Here is an 18,958-nt window from a genome sequence, read left to right as displayed (position 1 = left end):
TTGGGCTGTAGGCACATGCCTCCGTGTAGGAATTAGTGTATTTACACACCACGGAGGTCTGCGCTGTTGCCGTAAGCTTCAGAGGGCGGCAGTGGCATATCTAATGCCTGCGTTCAGCAATCCCCTTCAGTGGTAACTCTTCATAAACCAGATGTGACAGCGTGCGAATAGCACTGCAGCCTCAGAGACGTCTGTCAAGCACATGACCTCCGCATTTGCCCGCCAACCTGTCCAACTTCTGGTTTTCACTGGCTGGTAAAGGTGGCTGGTTGTCTTTTGCTTAAAGTGGCGCAAGTGTTTGAGGTGAAATGGTTCTGTTGTGTGCTGAGGATTACCTGCAGCAGGGGCTTAATTTGCAGGTCTGATGGATGGCGTTTCGCTTAAACCGTTTGATCTGCAGCACGTTCTTCTCCCTAAACATTCTCTATAAAATAGAAATTGGAGGAAAAAAAATGTTGTCTGGCAGCGTCTTCTCCTTTGTACATGCAGCGCTGTGACTGCGTGTGCAAGGGGGATGTTGGAGAACGTGTGCGCTCAGGCCCAGGTGACGCTGGTATGATTTTGCTGATACCGGCACGCTCTTCACCTTTCTATGGTGAATCTTTACCTCCTCGGTCACTCTTGAGTTGCTTCCCCAAGCTGGCTAACAGTGGTCTCAACCAAAAGGAGGAAAAGAATTTTTAAGCAGCCCCTGGTTTCTGCGTGTAGGTGTTGCTCGCTGGCATAGCAAAGTGAGGTGTTCCTTCCTACAGCAGCGCACCTGCCTCCAAGCGGAGCGCGCTTCCCGCTGCCGAACCGCGCACCTGGGACAGGGCTGTGCATGTCTGCGATGGCTGGATTGTCAAAAGCCTGAATTGTTCAAAAGTAGGTCTTGTGCTGATAAACGTTTGCTTTCTAGATTTTGGGTACCTGAATAAAGAGAAAAATAGTATCACTGGGAGTTTGTACCCCTGTGAATGTCAGTAACACCTGTTTACATTCCTCTGTGAACAGCCTGTGGTTTTGTTCATGCGTGGTCTAATGTTTGTAGTCCTCTGGTTCTGTATCTGCATTATTTAGAACAGCAATCAATTCTATTTCTATTAGGAATTTGGAAAAAAACTAGATTCAGACTGGGTATGTGGTTGTGTTCCTGTCAAACATACTTTGATGTTTATTTGTATTTAAATAGAATTTGTTGAAATTCTTATGGCTCTAAATAAACACTTAAAATGCATGTTTTCCTCCAGGAAAGCGAGGGTGGCAAGCAGGAAGTGAGGGTGGTAAATGCTTGGCATCAGCCGAAGTCCACTGATAAAAATCTGGGTACAATAGCAATAGTCTTTTTTTTTTTTTTTTTTTTTTTTTTTTTTTTGCGCACTACCACAGTCAGTAACAGAAGTGCCTTGTCTGTCGTTTGGCCTGACTCGGACCTGGGGGAGCTTTATTGCAGGTCGGTGTTTGCATCGGTCGCTCCTGCTGCTGCCAGCCTGGCAGTGCTCGTGCTGCCTGCGCTTCCCAGCAATGCTGCCTCCCAAGGCCCCACGCCTCTTCGGCAGCTGGCGGCGATAGCGCCGCAAAACCGGAGAGTTGCTAACCCTGGAGCTGGGAGGAAGAAAACACTCGGTAATGTTTTTTCATGAGCATCAGCTCTGGGGCTTTGCATATCAACCATCATAAAATAGGTTTGAAAAGTGCCAGGAAGCGTGGCATCGCTTTGGTGGCGGCTGCGGCGGGCACTGAAGCTGTAAGTACAGAGGTGGGGAGGCTGGTGGTGGGGAGGAGAGCTGGGCTTGGCACCCGGCTCCCCTGAGGAGTCCTCTAGGGGCTGTTTCTTACCTCTGGCATACGCCTCTCTTCCCTTGGGGCTATTTGCAGGAAGTTTTTCCCTGTATTTCCAGCAAACCCATGGGGGCAAGGTGGGATGCCAAGGCTGATGTTCACAGTGTCTGTGCTGTGGGATTGTTTGGGTTTTTTACAATATTTCAACAGTCTTCCTGCCCATGGCGAGGTTCCCTTACTTGGGACTGGTACAAAATCATGCCTTCCCCAGTGCCTAACCCCAAATCTCAGGATTCTGTTTGGGTTGCTCGGTGACGCACAGCCTCCCTGGCGCTACCTCGTACAAGCTCTGGTGCTGACAGGAGGGAGCGTGTGGTGGGTAAGAAAGGAGCCTGAGTTGGTGCTAATGGCCAGCAACTCTGCTACTTGGCGTGGCCCAAGCGTGGCAGGGCTGTGGTCCTGGTGTCACTTGTGCTTCAGAGATCTACCTGCTCTGAGCAGGCAACGAGAGCAGGAGAGCGGCTGCCCCATGGTCAAGGCTTGATCCCAAGGCCAGGGAAAGGCAGAGGCTGGGCTGGAGTCACCTTGCTCCTGCAGGTCCCGGAGCACCTGGTCTGTAAAGAGAGTGGAGAAAGCCATCGGCATTACTGCAGTGCGGTGGGCTGTGGCCGCTGCAGCCCTGTGTTGCTCTCGGATGCAAACAAAACCCACGTTGCCCCGTCCCACGCGACACTGTGCGAGGGAGCAGACAGCTTTCATGGCTGTGTCTGTGAAAACTCCTACGTGTTTATTCTGGAGCCATCGGAGCTAATTCAGATGCCACCAGCGTGGACGAGCGGTTTAAACTGTCCTTTCTCGGCGCTGCTCCTCCACAACTTGCCGCTGCTGCTCTGCTTCGCAGAGCCGAGGACAGAGAGGAGGACGGGCCTTGGGCTGGGCTTCCTGGGGGTTTCTCGGGCTTTCTTGCAACCTCGATGTTTGAACCTAATGTCTTGTATTTATTCTGAAATGGCTTTCATCTGATTTCCCTCTCGGTTAACAATTTAGCTGTCAGAATCAATAAGGGCGAGGATCCATCCCCGGCCGCCATCAGCTCACGTTACCGTCCTGCAATTACGCGGCGGTGGGACCGCTGCCGGGGCCTTGCTGGGGAATTATCAGGTTACTAATGAAGCCCGGGCGGAGGCGGGCGGCCAGACGCCGCGGCGGTGGGTGCCATCCCCGCCGCCGGCCCCGATCCCGCCCCGCGGGCAGCAGGGGGCTCCGGGGCCGCGGCCCGTGCGCCCGTCGGGGCGGCGGGGGAGCGCCGGGCCGGAGCGGGGCCGCCCCCTCCGCGGGGCCGGGACCGCAGGTAGCGGGGCCCGGCGGGGCGGGCGGCCCCGGGGGCGCGGCGGGGGCGGGCGGGGGGGGGACGCCGCTTCCTGCCCGGCCCGCGGCCGCCCCCGGCGGGGGAGCGGGGCCGCGCGGCTCCCCGCCCTTCCTGCCGCGGCCGCGGGCACGGAGCGCGGCGGCGGGCGGAGCGGGGCGCGCCCGCCCCATGCACCGGAGCCATGAGGGCGGGCAGCCCCGGGGCCCGGGCCGCCGCGCCCCGGCCGGCGCCGAGGCGGGCAAGGTGAGCGCTGCCGCCGTCGTCGGGGCCGGGAGCGGGGCCGGGAGCGGGGCCGGGCACCCCGGGGCGGGCCGGGCGCGGGGCCGGGGCTGCTCGCTGCCTCCCGCGCCCGAGGGGAGGATTTTTTCCATCCCGGCGTTTTCTGGGGCGTTTTGTGCTCGGCGCGGGGAGAGGGGGAAGAATTTCGATTTTTAATTACTACCATTAAAAAAATCAAATTTGCAATTCTTTGGGTGGCCTGATGGATTCCCTGATTGACAGCCGGAATTGACACTCTGGGTACCTCTTATCTCGGGCATTTACGGCAATTTCTAATTGCAGGTAGTTTGTGGGGTTTTTTCAGCGCTTTGGCTCGCATGGGAACGGAGCGATTACTTCAAGAGGCCCGGGTTAAGTGCAGGCAGGGAGAGAATTCAATCCTCATTCAAATTGCTTCATTAAAGAGACGCAGCTTTTGTTGCAAAGGATTTAAATGGCCACTAGAAAGTTCTTATTTATTGTTTTGAGGCGGTTTATATAGGGTGCCCCGCGCTCGCCCGGCGCATGGAGCCGCAGCCTCCCTCTCCCGCTCTCTCCCGCAAGGTGATGCCGCCGGAGCCGCTGCCCAAGGGGAGCGCCCGCTGCCTCGACCCGCACGCCCGCGCCATGGTAAGCGGGGCCGGGGGCTGCGGGGACCTGCTGGGCCGGGGCTGCGGGGAGCCGCCGGGACGACCCGGGCCGGGGCTGCGGGGCTCGGCGCGGGCCCTGCTGACGGCTCCGCCACCGCTCTGCCCGCAGTCGCAGCCCGACGGGGAGTCGCTGCCCGGCGCCCTGGAGAAGGAGGACGCCCGCTCAGCGCCCAGCACGCCCTCCACGCCGTCCGTCTGCTCCCCGCCATCCTCCTCCTCCTCCTCCACGCCGTCGGCCGGCAAGAACGTCTGCTCCAGCTGCGGGCTGGAGATCCTCGACCGGTACCTGCTCAAGGTGAGCGGCGGCGGGGGGCGGCGGGCGGCGGCGGGCGGTGGCGGGCGGCCCCGGGCCTCAGCCCCTTCTCTGCCGCAGGTGAACAACCTCATCTGGCACGTCCGCTGCCTGGAGTGCTCCGTGTGCCGCACCTCGCTGCGGCAGCAGCACAGCTGCTACATCAAGAACAAGGAGATCTTCTGCAAGATGGACTACTTCAGGTAGGGGAGGCGGGCCGGCGGGGAGCGGGGGGCTCGGGGGGCAGCCGCGCCGCCCCCGCGGGGGCTCCGCACCCCCCGCCTCGCTGCCGGGGTGCCTCTGCCCCGGGCCGGCCCCGGCGCCCCTCGGCCCCGCGGGGGATTGTTCCCCGGCCCGGGGCAGAGCCGGGTGTGGGGCATGGTCGCGGCCCCGCCGGGAGGGTGAACGCGTACCGGACGGTCCGCTGTGCCGAACGGCTTCTAGAAACCTCCGTCCGCGACGTAACCTGGCCCGCGCCGGAGCGGGAGCGCCTGAAAGAACCGAAACGAATCGCCGGTAGCGCGAGCGCCTGCGGCCGCGCCGGGGCCCGCCCGGTGCCCGGTGTCCGCCCGGTGCCCGCCCGGTGCCCGCGCCTCGCGAGGCGCCTGTCCTGCGTCCCGCTTCTGGCTTCGACAGCCTTTTGCCGACAAACGTGAAACCACGAATTTTCCCCCCAAAAGAGTGGCACGAGGGGACGGAGGATCCCGAGCTCCTCGCCGGGGTTCGGCTAAACAGCACAGCCCCCCGCTCCGGCTCTCCCCCCTCGTCGGGATGAGGGGACGCCGTTTGTCCCGGCAGGAGCGGGGGGCGCGGGCAGGGACCGCGGGGCCCTCGGGGAGGCTCGGGGGGCGCGGCGGAGCGGGCCGGGGGTGCCCCGCGGACGGGGGTGCCGTGGGCAGGGGGTGAAAAACCTCCGAGATTCTTCTAGCGCGCGCTGCTGCGGGGGTCTCCGAAGGCTCGCTGTATACCGGGGCTCGGCCCCCGTCCCCGCCGGGCTCGGTGCCGGTGCGGGGCTCCCCGGGTGCCCGCAGGCGGGTACGGGCGCTGCCCGCAGCCGGATCGGGCCCCGCGGGGCCGCGGCGCTCCGCGTCCTGCCCGCTGAGTGGTGGTGGTATTATTTTTTTAAACTCTGATTTTTTTGGTGATTTCACCGAAATTTCCTTCGCTATCAGCAGAAAGGTTTTGGGAGGTCCGCCGTGCTGCTTCGGGGCACTCTCGGCGTTTCCAGTAATTAATAACCGTTCCGATGCCGTTAATGTTTTGGGGGTTTTTTTGAGCGGACCGTTCCATAGACGGTTTTAAGAAGCGACTGGATCTCTAAATTGCCTTCGAGCAAATACATCCGTTAGAAACAAGCCCCTCCAGCTGGGACCCCCGAGCAGCGCCCTCCCGCCCGGCGGGGTCTGTGCCCGCCGGGGACCGGGGACGCCGCCGGAAAACTAAAACGAAAATCGCTGAAGGCGCCGTACGACGCCCCCGATTCCCGGGCAGCTGCCTCGGGGGGCGGGGGGGCTCCCCGACCGCGCTTGGTACTTGCCTTTTTGCTGAAAAATAGGCCTTGGATTTATTTTTTTGGGGAGGAGTGTGAAACGGCGGGCGGCGGGAGCAGCGGCGCTGGGGACCTGGCGGGCGGCCCCGCGCCCCCCCGCCCAGCCCCCGGGGCTCGCAGCGACCCTCGGCTGAGCCCCGGGACGGTCCCGCTGCGCAGCCCAGGGGGGGCGAGGGCGGGGGTCGCCGCCTTGGCCGGAGCCGGGCTGCAGCTCGGGGCCGCTCGCCGGGGCCGCTCGCCGGGGCGGGTCGGGGCAGACGCCCCCCAGGCAGCCCCCTGGCAAACGCGGCTCGGGAGCCGCTCGCCCGGCCTCGGCCCCCGGGAGCGTCCTGGCCCGCAGCCTGGCGAGCCCGGGACAGCCGGCACTGGGCAGAGGACAAATCTGACTCTTGAGATGGGTTTTGGGTTTTTTTTGTATTTATGAAATGAATGCGTGCGGGTTTGTGTGGGGTTTGTTTTGTTTTGTTTTGTTTTGTTTTTAAAAGCAAAGCAAAAACCCCGTCCTAACACGTGCGGGTCTTTGGAGCCAAGGCGCATGGGGAAGGGGCGGCGGGATGCGATCTGCATGGAGCACGCAGCGGCTTTTATCGCACCAGCGCCAATTCGCCGGGAGCCGGGGCCGCTCGCGGGCAGCCGGGGCTGGGGGGCCGTCAGGCGTGGGGCCGCCCGCGGGCACTGCCCCACTGCCAGGCAGGCACTGCTGCCCGATGATGAGCGCGTTTTGGCCTGGTCTGTCCGACCTTCCCTTCCCCGTTCACGTGAGGGGCTGCGTAAGGGCTGGCGCTGCCGCTGCTCCGTGGCCTCGTGTGCGTTTTTAAGCAAACGCTGCTGTTTCCTGTGTCTTGTCAAATAATTGCATTTGGCATCCAGGGCTCCAGCACTTTGAGGGGAACCAAATTAAAATTGGAGCTCATTGAGCAGAACATTGTGTTCCCGGGTGATGTGAGGGCTGCTCACGGCCAAGCTCCCACGGCTCCGGTCGCAGGGAGGCCCGGTGTGATCCCGGTGTGATTCCCTCAGCGCCTCGCTGTGACCCCTGCGGCTCCCTGCCTCGCTGGGCAGCCCTTGGGCACCTGAGCGTGGGGTCGCTGGCCCCAGCTTGTGTCCCCAGGGACCAGGACAGCAAAAGACGAGTGGGTGAGCCAGTGCCCACAGCCCGGCTATGGCCCAGGTGGCTTCTGTCACCCCTTGCTGTCGTGCCCCGCTGGGATGATGTTCCTGTCCTGTCTCAGTGTGGAGATGGACTCGCTGTGGTAACGTGCCACTGGTCTGCTGTGTGATTTGGGGTGATGTCTAGAAGCTGCAGCTGACTCGGGGCAGGGAGGGGGCTGTGTTAGGGGCTTCCTACAGAGCAGGCCCAGGAGGGGGTAGGGACGTCTGGAGCTGTGACCCTGGGAGCCGGGTGTCCCTTGCCCCGGACGGTTGGCAGGGCTCAGGGAGCTGTGGCACCCGGGTACAAGCGGTGTGTGAGAGCCAGGATGCACCAGGGCGTCCGCCCGCCTCTGCCCTTCCCGCGCTCCAGATGTTGCGGCTGCCTGGGGGGCAGGCGGGATGAGTCTCTCTGGGATGAGTCTTTCCTGGTAATGTTGTTGGCAGTTTCCATCTTCTGGTGCTAACCGTCGCGGAGAGCCGGCAGCATCTTGGTTGCCTAACAACAAACCACGCGTGCGGGGCCGGAGCCGATGCCTCCGGCAGATGTTGGTGATGCCCCGGCCTGTGCTGCGGTGCTGGGCTCAGGGACAGCCTCCGGCTCTGCGTCTCCTGCTGCAGCGTGGCCCTGTCCCCATCCCCGTCCCCACCAGGTGGGTGGCAGGAGCCACAGGGTGCCCTGAGTGGATGGAGCCCTTTGGGCTATGGCTGCCCTGCAAGTTCAGTAGATTAAAGTCTATTTTATTTTTGAGCCGCTGTTTCCAGTGGCGGCGGGTCAGAGCAGCCCACTCGCAGGCGTTTCTCTCCCTGTTCCTGTGTCGCTGGCCGTGGCGGTCCCTGCGGTGGCGGTCCCTGTTGGGTGGCAGCGGGTGCCTGTGCCCGGCCCCAGCTCAGACTGGTTTCTGTAAAGCCGGATCGCTGTGATTGGTGCCGGAGGCAGGTGTTGGCCAAGAGCTGCGGGCGCAGCATCGGTGATTGCCGGTGCCGCTGCCCGCGCAGCCCCAGTGCAGCGCCTGTGCCCGTGTCTGCCTGCCGAGGCTTGCGCCACAGCTCTGCAGGGACAGTGGCGTCAGCCCCTGCCTGCGCTGGCTGCTGCAGCCCGGGGAGCCCCCGCGCCCTCAGCAGCCCCCACCCCGCTCCCCGGGAACCGCTGCCAACCTGGGTGTCCCGCCTGGCGCCGGGGGACACACGGTGCTGTGGGTCTGGGGCAACCGGGGTGTCTCCCCCAGATCCCAGCTGGTGTGTGATGGGGACATCATATGGGGATGTGACCTTTCCTGCGCGGTGCCCTGTGCCTCAGTTTCCCCTCTGTCCTGGAGGCACCGGGATGTGCCTGTCCCGGTGCTGTGCCCCCCCTCCCCGCAGCCGGCTGTGATTTGAGCGGGGAGCAGCGATTGCCACGTGCTATTAGCTCGGGTAAGCCTGCCCCTCGTTTGATACCGTTCAGCAAGTACGACTGTTTACATAGCACATTGTTCAAAGTAATTCAATTTACAGGAATGATCTTTACTTCTAAATAAAAAATTAATACAGTTCTTTTGTTTGTGCGTTTATATAAACTAGCTGGCACAAAGTCCGTTTACAATGTTCCCATCTGAAGTAAATTAGTGAAGTCTCTTAGCTAAGTCTCTGTATAATTTCAGCACAGAAATGTCCTTTCTAAAGCAGCCTTTTTTTTTTTTTTTTTTTTTTGTCAGCTATGGTCAGGCTGAAAAATTTAAACCTTTCTTTTCCACCCAAATAGTTTTGCAATTAGTAATTCCAGTACCGGACGGTCTTTCTGCATCTTGCTGAGCCCACAGCGGGCGGCAGCTCTGCGGCGTGGGCTTGGGCACGGGCAGCGCGTGTTGGCTGCGCTGGGCTCAACCTGGGCTCTTCCACCACCCGCCTGCAGCGGCCGGGGCGGCCCCGGCCAACCGAAACCGAGGGGCTTGCAGCGCGGGGTGTCTCCTGCCGCGTGGTGCGGTTGTCTCTTCTCGGTGTTTTGTGCCTGCGCTGAGAGATGCTGGAGCTGCTCGGGCAGGGGTGGCAGCGGCTCCGCTCCCCGGCCAGCGCGGGGGTCCGGCTGCGGCGGGGGGCCGGGTGGGAGCGCCGGGGGAGCCCGAGGCGGCAATGGCCGCGCTGGGGGTGCGCGGGGAAGCGCAGCGGCTGCGATCAGGGCGGTGACAGAGGAGATGCTCGCTTCTCCCCTGCTGCTCTTGCTGCTCCTCGCATTTCTTTTTTCCAGCAGCAGTAACACTGAACTGCAGAAGCCCAACCCAGGCCGTGCCTGACTCTGCCTGCGCTGCGGGCAGCACCTCCTGGCAGGCGCTGGCCGGGGCGCGGGGCTGCGGGGGCCACATCCGCGGCTCCCCGTGAATCGCCCGCCCTCGGCCGGCAGCGTCCCGGCAGAAATGGGGTTTTTCAGAAGCGCGTGCAAACACCCGGCACCCGGCGCGGGGATCCTGGCCCTCTTGCTGCCTCCTCATGGCGCGGAGCTACTTTCCAGCGTAACTCGCTCAAGCGCAACCATCATCCTCTTGCAGTGAGCAGACTCCTCATAGGGGGAAAAAGCAGATGCATGCGGCTGTACGTGTGAGGAGAAAACACATGTTTTGATTTATGGCAACGGGAGAGAACCGGCTCTGACACAGTTTCCATCCGAGTCTCACGCCGGCTGTTATCAAAATAAAAAGCCCACGGGCTTGGAGGCTGATTCATGGCGCTGCGTCATCTCAGCCCCTCGGTCGTGTGTGGCACCTTGGGACAACGGCAAGTCGCGTCCTGCTCCTGCCGGCGCCGCTGCCCGCACCACTGCCTGTGCCGCCCTGCTGCGGGGGAGCAGCACCGGCGGGGTGGTTTTGCTGCAGCTCTTTCCCTGCATGGGTGTTGTGGGATTTGGGCTGGACGAGGCAAGTGATGGGGCCGGCATCAGCACCCAGACCCTGGCACTGTGCTGCCTGCCCTCACCCCGCCTGCCCTCACCCCGCCTGCCCTCACCCTGCCTGCCCTCACCCTGCCTGCCCTCACCCTGCCTCTTCTCCTCCCGCAGCCGGTTTGGTACAAAGTGCGCCCGCTGCGGCAGGCAGATCTACGCCAGCGACTGGGTGCGGCGAGCGCGGGGCAACGCCTACCACCTCGCCTGCTTCGCCTGCTTCTCCTGCAAGCGGCAGCTCTCCACCGGCGAGGAGTTCGGCTTGGTGGAGGAGAAGGTGCTGTGCCGGATTCACTACGACACCATGATAGAGAACCTCAAGCGAGCGGCAGAAAACGGTACGCAGCCCCAATGCCGCGGTTGTGGCCTTGCCCCGGGCCGTCCCTGTCCCCTGTGCTGGCCCCCATCATGGGGCGCTGGGGCTGGTCCTGTCATCGCCAAAAGCGGGTGATGGGTGTCTCCACGGGAGTTGAGCGTGAGGCCCTGGGCTGGCAGAGGCTCCTGGGGCGGCCGACGTGCTGGCAGCGCCCGTGGCTCGTGGGACACCCGTGTGCTGTGGGCAAGGCCAGGGACGAGCCCCTGGTCCCGCGCAGCCCGGCGTGCAGCACGTGAGGAAGCCGCTGGGATTTTGAGGCTGTGAGTCATAAATCTAGAAGGTGGGAAAGCTGGCGATCCGACAAAACCTTCCCATTATTTTCCACCCGCCCTGCCCGCCCAGGGATGTGCCGCTCCCAGCTGGACCGCGCCGTGCGCTGCCGTCCCCGCCGCGGAACGCTGCGAGCAGCCGGCCAGCCTCTGCTTTCCCAGTCAAGTTGGTGACACCGAGGTCACGCAGCACCGCAGCCCCCGACCCCCTGAGCCCAGCCCAGCCCCATCCTCCTGCGTGGCAGCGGCCAGAGAGATGCTTGGAGGAACGAATCGGTGGGGTTAGTCCAACGCGGTGCAAGGGAGGCCAGGCAGTGCGGGGGGCTGCCCTGCATTGGAAAGCACCTGAGAGACGTAGATACGGCAATGACCGCAGCTCAGGGGAGCAGGCAGCCCCCTGGGCTCGGTGCCACAGGAGCTCGGCCGTGCCCAGGGCAGGAGGGACCCCGGCCAGGTCCTGCCCATGGGCTGGATCTGTCTCCCTCCTGCACTCACGCCTGCCGGGAGCGATGGCCATGGCGGCTGCGAGGCTGTTTGCTTTTGTCACGTGGGCGCTGCGCCGGGCGAGGGGAGCCTGCCCGGGGATGCTGTGCAGCTGCAGAGTCACCGAGGGAAATGCCCGGGGCTGCCTTCCCACGGGCCCCCGCGGCCGGGACCCTCCCGGGGCTGGGGCTGCGCTGGGGCATCGCCCGCGGCCGGGAGCACGGCTCCAGCCCAACGCGCCCCTCGCTAGTGCTTGGTGGGCACAGGGAGGTGAATGTTGTGTCCCGGCCCATGCGGCATGTGGAAGCCATTAACAACCTGACATGAAAATAATCAGTGTTTCTGTTTACAGTGTTTGAGTAAAAGGCTGAAAACAGAGTGCCCGGTCGGGCTGGGAGGGTCCCGGCTCGGGACGTGGCCCACAGCGTGTTGGTCCCTATGGTCGGCCGCTGCGGAGGCGCGAGCGAGGTGGCGGGGACAGGGACAGCGGGGAGCAGGGATGGAGGGTGAGCAGCCACATGGCCTGGAGGAGCAGGCTGGTGTGAGGACAGCAGGGGCTGGTGCCGGGGGGTCCTGCAGAGCTGTTACCCCAGCCAGGGGCTGGGGCGGTGGGTTTGCTGCTGCCTGTAGGGTCCTGCTGGTGTGGGCTGAGCCTCACGGTGTCGAGGCAGTGCTGGGGCACACGGCGAGTGTCCTGCCTTGGTACTTGTGTCCAAGCATCCCCTGGCTTTGAGAAGGGGATGGGATCACTTTGGAGAGCTGCAGTTGCTGCAGAGTTGGAGGGCCACGCTCCCCCCTCCAGTAATTACCCAGCAATTTCTTCTGCACATGAGGTTTTACATACAAGAAAAATAAACAGATGTTGCTGAAGTCAGAGTGCCATTCATCATCCTAAAAGAACAAGTCAAACTATATGAGAAAGTCCTTCAACTCAAGCCAAGACAATCACAGCCTGGTCCAGCTTGCAGAGCGAGCGCTGGGTTGTGCAGGCGCATCCTGGGAGCGGGGCGAGCGCCAGCCCCGCTCAGGCATCCTCCCTCATCCATCACTCGCCGCTGCTTCACCCGGGCTGCCGAGAGCGGCTGGGCACGACGCAGGCTGCAGCGGGGACCTGGGTGAGGGATGAGGGACCCCGGCTCCGGCTGCCCTCCCTGCGGGCTCCGGAGCTGTGTGAACACGGCTGGGCTCGCCGTGATGCTGTGCTTGGCAAGTGGGTGGACAGTCCCCCCTTGGCGTGTCCCCCTTGGTGCGCTTGCCGCTCAAAGCATGGGCACCCTGAGGCCATGGGGATGGGCGCTGCTCTTGCTGCTCTGGGAGCATGGAGGACGTCAGGGAGCCGGGAGGTTTTGTGGCCAGGGAAAGGAGCAGAGAGCCCATTGAAACGCTCTGAGCAAAGGAAAGGACTGGCGGAGGCAGCACCCGCAGCGGCGTCTGGCGTCACGGGGAGCAGCGTGGGGCAGGAGTGATGGATGCTGGTGAGCCCAGCAGAGGCAGGGTCCCCTTCTGAGCTGCTCGCTGGAGGACGTGGCCAAGTGGTGACCGTGAGTCAGGGCCAGCGGGACATCACCTCGAAATCCATCTTCCTGTGGCCGTTTCTCCATCCCTCATTCCCTGCATCTTCCACCAACTTGCTGCCATTTTCTTAACACGACAGTAAACTCCTCGGGGCCGGCGGTGTCTCCTGAGGGGCTCAGCAGCCCGGGGCAGCTCCCGAGCAGCGGTGCCGGCTCCGCAAGTCCTGCCGCCGCGCGCAGCGAGGGATGCTGCAGGTGCCCCACGCCGCGCTGCGGGCCTGTTTTCCCCAGTCCAGCGGCCGTTGCGCACGGGGGTGACGGGCGGGCAGGGGAGTTTCTGACCTGCGGGGCGCGGGGCTTCTCTCTCGTAGGCAACGGGATCACGCTGGAGGGGGCTGTGCCCTCGGAGCAGGACAGCCAGCCGAAGCCAGCCAAGAGAGCCCGCACCTCTTTCACCGCCGAGCAGCTGCAGGTAGTGGGGCTGGGCCGGGGGGGCGGAGGGGCTGCGGCTGCCCGGCCTCATCCTGACCCCTTTTCTTTCCTCCCCCAGGTGATGCAGGCACAGTTTGCTCAGGACAACAACCCCGACGCACAAACGCTTCAGAAGCTGGCAGACATGACGGGGCTGAGTCGGAGAGTCATTCAGGTGAGGGGGGGCCGGGTGCGGGCACCGTCGTGTGCGGGGCTGAGGAGGGGGGCAGAGGAGGTGCACCGAAAGGCTGGTGCTAGACAGGGCTCACGTCCCCGCAGCCCTTCGCTCCTGTACCTCGACCCCGGGACTTGCCGCATCCAGCAGCTTCGTGCTGCCTCGCTGGCGCGTCGGCTTCGCCGGGTCCCGTAGTGATGCCAGCAGCAACCTTTCTGTCTTGCCTCATGGGTTTTCTATTTGTTTTTCCCTCTTATGATGCAATGGAAAAAACCCAACCTACAGCCCCAATAAATTGGCAGGTGGGAAAGCTGCCGCTAGCGCGCCGCGCTGGAGCTCCGTGCTCTGACGGCAGGCACGGGCAGCGCGGGCGCTTCCCCGGCAGCCGTCCCCGCCGGGAGCAGGCAAAGCCGGCTCCTTCGGGAAGCGCTGGGCTTGAGAAGCTTAAGGAAAAAGGGGCTTTGCAGCCGCAGGGGAAGCGGTAGCAGGAAAGTCCCTGTGCTTGTGCCGTTCGGCAGGGGAGGGAGAGCGGTGCCGTGGGGACGGAGAGAAACGTCCCCTCTGCGACGCCCAGCTCGCCGTCCCTGCAGACAGCCCAGCTTTGCCCCTCGGCGAGATTTACACTCTTCACTTTAATGTTCTGCTGACATACTTTCTGAGTACAATAAAAACACGAGTGATTAAAATAAATTTGGAGCTTTCATCCAGGATTGTTTTGCCAATGACACATTTAAATTTTGTGTGTGTGAAAATCTGGCTCAAGCCTTGGTTATTGAGATTCGTCATTTAGCTAAAGATCAAGCAGTCTGCACACTGGGCTATTTTTTATGTGGATATTTTTTAAAGGCGCTTTGAACAGGAAACAATTTGTCAAATGCTTACGACTGTTTCCTTCTCTGTGGTCCGGCGTGCACAGCCTCAGAGAGCCAGTCTTCACTCAGCCTTGGAGAAGATTTTTACTCCCAGCTATCTTTCAAAAATTAAAGCATAAGAAAGAAATCATCACATTAGCATTAAAAAAACCCCCTTCTGTGCATGTTTTAACTCTAGGATGTAATCCCCTAACTATTCCTTTAATTAAAAGCAGTGAGAGATGGTCAGAGGGCTCATACCTGCTGCTTATATGGACTGGGGCTGTATCCCACCACAGCACCCTCCTTTCTCAGCTTTAATGTTCTACTGATGTGGTTTTTGAATGCGATAAGCCACAAGTGGTTAAAACAATATTGTTTTGATTGTCCTAAAGTCAGGTCTTCCAGTCTAAGCTCTTACCTGGTTTTGTCTCCCCTTGTCTCTTGCCTTGCCAATGCTCCTGCACTGAGCTGATCTCAGCCGTGCTTTTAGGCCAGCCTAGCTGGGGTTGAAGGTTAAAATCTAAATAAGACCTTGAAAGGCGCTCCCTTCCCAGTTTGCAGTGGAAGCCGTGCAGGGCTGAAGCTTTGCACATGCAGCGGTGGATGAACCCAGCCCCAGCTCGGGTACGGGGCTGTTTCTGCCCGACCGCTCCCCCGGCCGGTTCCGTGCCATTCCCAAGGGTTTTCACAGCCCCTCGAGCTCAGAAAGCAGCTTGCCGTTAGAATTATTTTAGTGTGGAAGGGGAGAGTGTGATCATCAATGTGAGCTTCTGCATCACCTAGTCGGGGCGTTTCACTCAGTGGCTTCTGCAACAAGCTTGAAGGTTTTAGTTACCCTAATAAAGAACGGTGTTGGCTTGGACCAAGACAAATCAACAGCAGAGATGCCACTTCATGCACCCTAATGCCTGTACTGTCTGGAGACAAAACTCTTGCTCTAGTGAGTGTAAAACAAAGCTGTGGAAGCCAGTGGAATGCTGATGAGGTATTCCAGCATGCGGATTTATAAATCTGATTCCTTTTTTTAAAGTATTTGGAAGACACACCCATCATAGGGTCTTGGGGAAGGACCACACTTCAATCCCATTGTCTCTCCATTGACACAGGTTTTGCTGCTTTTGTTTCAGGTTTGGTTTCAAAACTGCAGAGCCCGCCATAAAAAACACACCCCCCAGCACACGGTGCCGCCCTCGGGAGCCCCCCCGTCCCGCATCCCTTCTTCGCTCTCCGATGACATTCACTACTCGCCCTTCAGCAGCCCGGAGCGGGCCCGGATGGTGACGCTGCACGGATACATAGAAAGTAAGCACCGGCTCGCAGGGCTGCGGCAGCGGGGTGCTCGGGGACGGCAGGGCTCTGGCAGCGGGGTGCTCCCCAGGAGCAAGCAGTAGCACCATGGCACAGAGCGCTGTCAAAAACGCCCTCGTACTGCGGGGGCGCGGCTGGTGCACGTACTGTTCCTCCTCCTCCTCGTGGTCTGATGAGCTTTGTTGTGGGTTTTTCTGAAGGGCCATTTACGGGAAGCCCCAGATGAGAGAAGGAGGGGAGAGGCGGCTGCTGCAGCCTCTTTCCCTCTGTACCTCATGCCCAGGAAAGTCACTGCCGGGGTTTTACCCGACTTGGCCCTCCTGGTGTTTTGCACGGAGAAGAGGTGTGAATGTGCCCTGTTGAGCTCGGTGGTCAAGTGGTCTCCTTCCTCTCACAAGATCAGAGTTGCGTTCCCTGACAGTTGCGAAGTGCCGGTGAATCATTTGCTAGTGGCAGGCAGCTTTGGTCATGCCTGGACGGAGGTTTTGGTTCCGTGACTCTTGTGAGGCTTCTCCCCTCCCTTGCCCGTGTGGGCTGTAGCAAAAGGTGGCTCCTGCTGCGCCTCTGCCTGATCCACCGGGCACCTCTTCTTCCACACGTGCCCCGAGCTGCTCCCTGGTGGAAGCCTGACCGTGCCGGTTGGAGGGCGTGTGTTGTTTGTAGTAACAGAGGCTGAAGCCTCTTCTCATCCACAGGTCAGGTACAGTGTGGACAAGTGCACTGTAGACTTCCCTACACTGCTCCACCAGTGCACCTCAAAGCAGACATGGAAGGACCACTATCTAATAGGGGTGAGAAGGTAATTGTAGTCCCTGTTTCAGGCTTTGGGGCCAAACCTCAACGGTAGCAAAGATTTTTGTGTAACATCATTGCCACTGCCATCGACTGTCAGCATCACTCCACGGTCTCTGGCAACTGCTGCCCGCTCATGTGTCTCTTCTTAATTTTGGTGGCCCTAGACTGAGGTACCAACCGTTGGTCAAAACGGCATCCCTTTGTTCTTCACTAAATACCCCTCGTTGCTGTGATGTGCTGGGATGCCGTGCCCGCGTTCACTGAAGGCTTTTGACGTCCTCCTGCCTGAACTCCTCCCTCTGGTTTCTCCCCTTCCCGTGTGCTGTGAGGTCCCTTCTCCTGCTCCGTTCCTCAGCTGCCTGCACGCGTTGTGGGCGCAAACAGCGACTGGCTGCTAACGGCGGAGCAGGGGGGACCTTTAGCATGTGCTGACTTTCCAGTTTTCCATGAGTTAATAAGAAAGATTAATTTCTTGGGGATTCCAGTATTGCTTAAAAAATAACAACCGGCTGTTACAATATGTGAAGTAGGAATGTTATTTCACAATGTCTGGCCAGGAAACAATATTGCATATTGATATTTTTCCGTTCGGCACTTAAAGTAGCTGTCTGTTCTAACACACAGCTTACTTGGGGGCAAGACTTCTGAAATACGCTTAGGCTCATAAGATTTTTATTTAGAATCCCAATTTAAGTGGCTTCATTTTGAGTAAACACTGAGCCTTTGGCGACTCTTACTGGTCTTAGCTTTTGCCTTTACTGTTAGAAGTTCTCAGCACTTTTCCCATCTCTCTATTCAGTGGAGCCACTGCAGATTATTGAGCTGTGTTTCAATAAGCACAAGCAGGGGTACAGCCAAGTTACTTTTTCAGTCTAAATGCTACCTACCATTTTGTCACGATACCTGCACAGCAAGCTGGAGAGTTTTCAGAAAATATTGTACAGTCCTGGTGCTCTCATTCGGAGAAACGTCACTGCAGCAAGCAGTCCCTCTGATTTAAACGCAATTACTTGCTCGCAGCTGTTGCAGAACCGGCTTCTCAGGACATGGAGCTGCCCCCCAACCAGCTCCTTCTCCAAACATTCACCCTCATGTTGAATTCCTGAAACCTGAAGCAGCCTCTTTTTCCAGATCCAAATTTTTTTAAAAGCAGCGGTAGCTGAGATCCTGGGAAAACACACGTAAAGGCGAAGTCTCTGTTTCTCTCTGCCCAGGGGGCAACCCCCCGCCTCGGGGTACCCAGCGCAGCGGCCGAGGCAGAACCGAGTTGTGGCCAGCTCGGCGGCTGCTTGCCCTGGCTGCTGGCGAGGACAGAGGCTGTATTTGCGGAGCAGCAAGGCACAGCGGTTTGCGGGAAGCCTGTGCTGAGGGGCAAGTGATGTGGATAGCGCAAGGACCGGCGGTAACGGCCTTCATCTTTCTTGGTAGCTTGGTGGCTAACGGTGTGCCCGGGGGTGCGCCCCGCTCCCGGGCTCTGTGCTGCCACGGTCCCGTTGCCTCCCGCTGTGCCTTCCCCGGCCGGCTCCGTGCCGGCAGGGCTGGCGGCTCCTGGGCAGACGCTGCTTCCACCGCGGGTTTTGTCCGTGGGGAAGCGGCTGCCCGGGTGCCCGCTGCCGTGGCAGGGCACGCGTCTGTTCTGTTGGGCCCCGAATAGACAGTTCCGTTGCGAGGGCTGTCTGTCCCCGAAAGCAGCTAACGCTCGATTCCCGTTTTTCCCGCCAGGTCATCCTCTTTCAGTACTGACGGCGCGAACTCTTCCTCACCTGCCCATGGCGCTGCCAGCATCGCTGCCCCTCAGCCGCTGAAACACAGCGTCCGGCCCGAGGCAACTGTTATCAGTCATGCAGGAGAAACTCAGATCCAGCGTTCTCAGTTATTTCCATTGACCAGCACCTAACATCCACTATTATTTCTCCAGCGACACTCTGTGTATGTGTGTGTTGAGTGCAGAGTTACATTTTTCACTTGTTTCTTGTGGACTTGTAGAATGACCGTTGAGTCTCTCCGAGGCAATGCCAGACACAGTCAAAATTAGTGACTCTACTGTGCTTGCAAATCTCGCTCCCAAACCCATGGGAATATGAACAAACCAGAACATGCTGAGTCTCAGGGGGGTCGATGATCACCTCTGAATATAAAGGAAGGAGGAATTTACGTGGTTTGGCCTGATTCTCTTTTTGCACCAGTGAAGCGCTGTCGGTTCCCGGACGTCCCTCCTTATTTCCACTTGCATGTGTGAAATCTGAAATGGGCTTTTTGGCTCAGCAACTCAATATATACACAGACCTTCCTGAGCCAAACTCGCGGGTAGCTGAGACTCCACTAAGTGGAAAACACGATGCCAGCTGGAAATAGGCAGTTTTTCTTCCTCCTCAAAGTGCTTTAGAATCACATGTCCTTTGATCACTCTAAGGTAAGTAAATCTTAGTGTTTTTTCCCCCCCGTTTTATAGGAGGGGAAACCGAGATGTCCTAAACTGAGAGGAACCATGGGGGTTGGTGGCAGAGCCAGGTTTAGCACTCTGAAGTTTTTGATTGCTGACTTGTTCTTAGAGCACTGAATATCTCTCTCTCCTCTCACAGCCATCTGCCAAATCTGTTTTGGTTTTTTTTTTATTTTTTTCTCTTGTTCTGTATTAACAAGCTACTTTATTTTCTTGGAGTCATATTGGATCACAAATGGGTGATTTCTGAATGTACCTACACAAAACTCTTAGGCACTCCATACTCTGGGACTGGGAAATCCTCAATGGAAGCTGATCCTAAAGGTGT

General features: G+C 59.8%; 1 protein-coding gene across 1 annotated transcript; it reads left to right on the top strand.

Moving 5' to 3' along the window:
- Window positions 1-3,298: 3,298 nt before the first annotated feature.
- Window positions 3,299-16,239, top strand: LHX6 (LIM homeobox 6; the record flags this gene model as incomplete). Its single annotated transcript, XM_082009151.1, has 9 exons — window positions 3,299-3,373; window positions 3,878-4,018; window positions 4,148-4,333; window positions 4,412-4,533; window positions 10,060-10,280; window positions 12,956-13,056; window positions 13,135-13,230; window positions 15,212-15,386; window positions 16,088-16,239. 9 exons carry the CDS (start codon window positions 3,299-3,301, stop codon window positions 16,237-16,239), a joined length of 1,269 nt encoding a protein of 422 aa, XP_081865277.1.
- Between the last annotated feature and the right edge of the window lie 2,719 nt (window positions 16,240-18,958).

The sequence above is a fragment of the Phaethon aethereus genome, assembly GCF_964289735.1.
Source record: "Phaethon aethereus genome assembly, chromosome: 20".
NCBI lineage: Eukaryota > Metazoa > Chordata > Aves > Phaethontiformes > Phaethontidae > Phaethon > Phaethon aethereus.
Note: the sequence above shows the minus strand (reverse complement) of the source record. Positions and strands in the feature narration are given on the sequence as shown.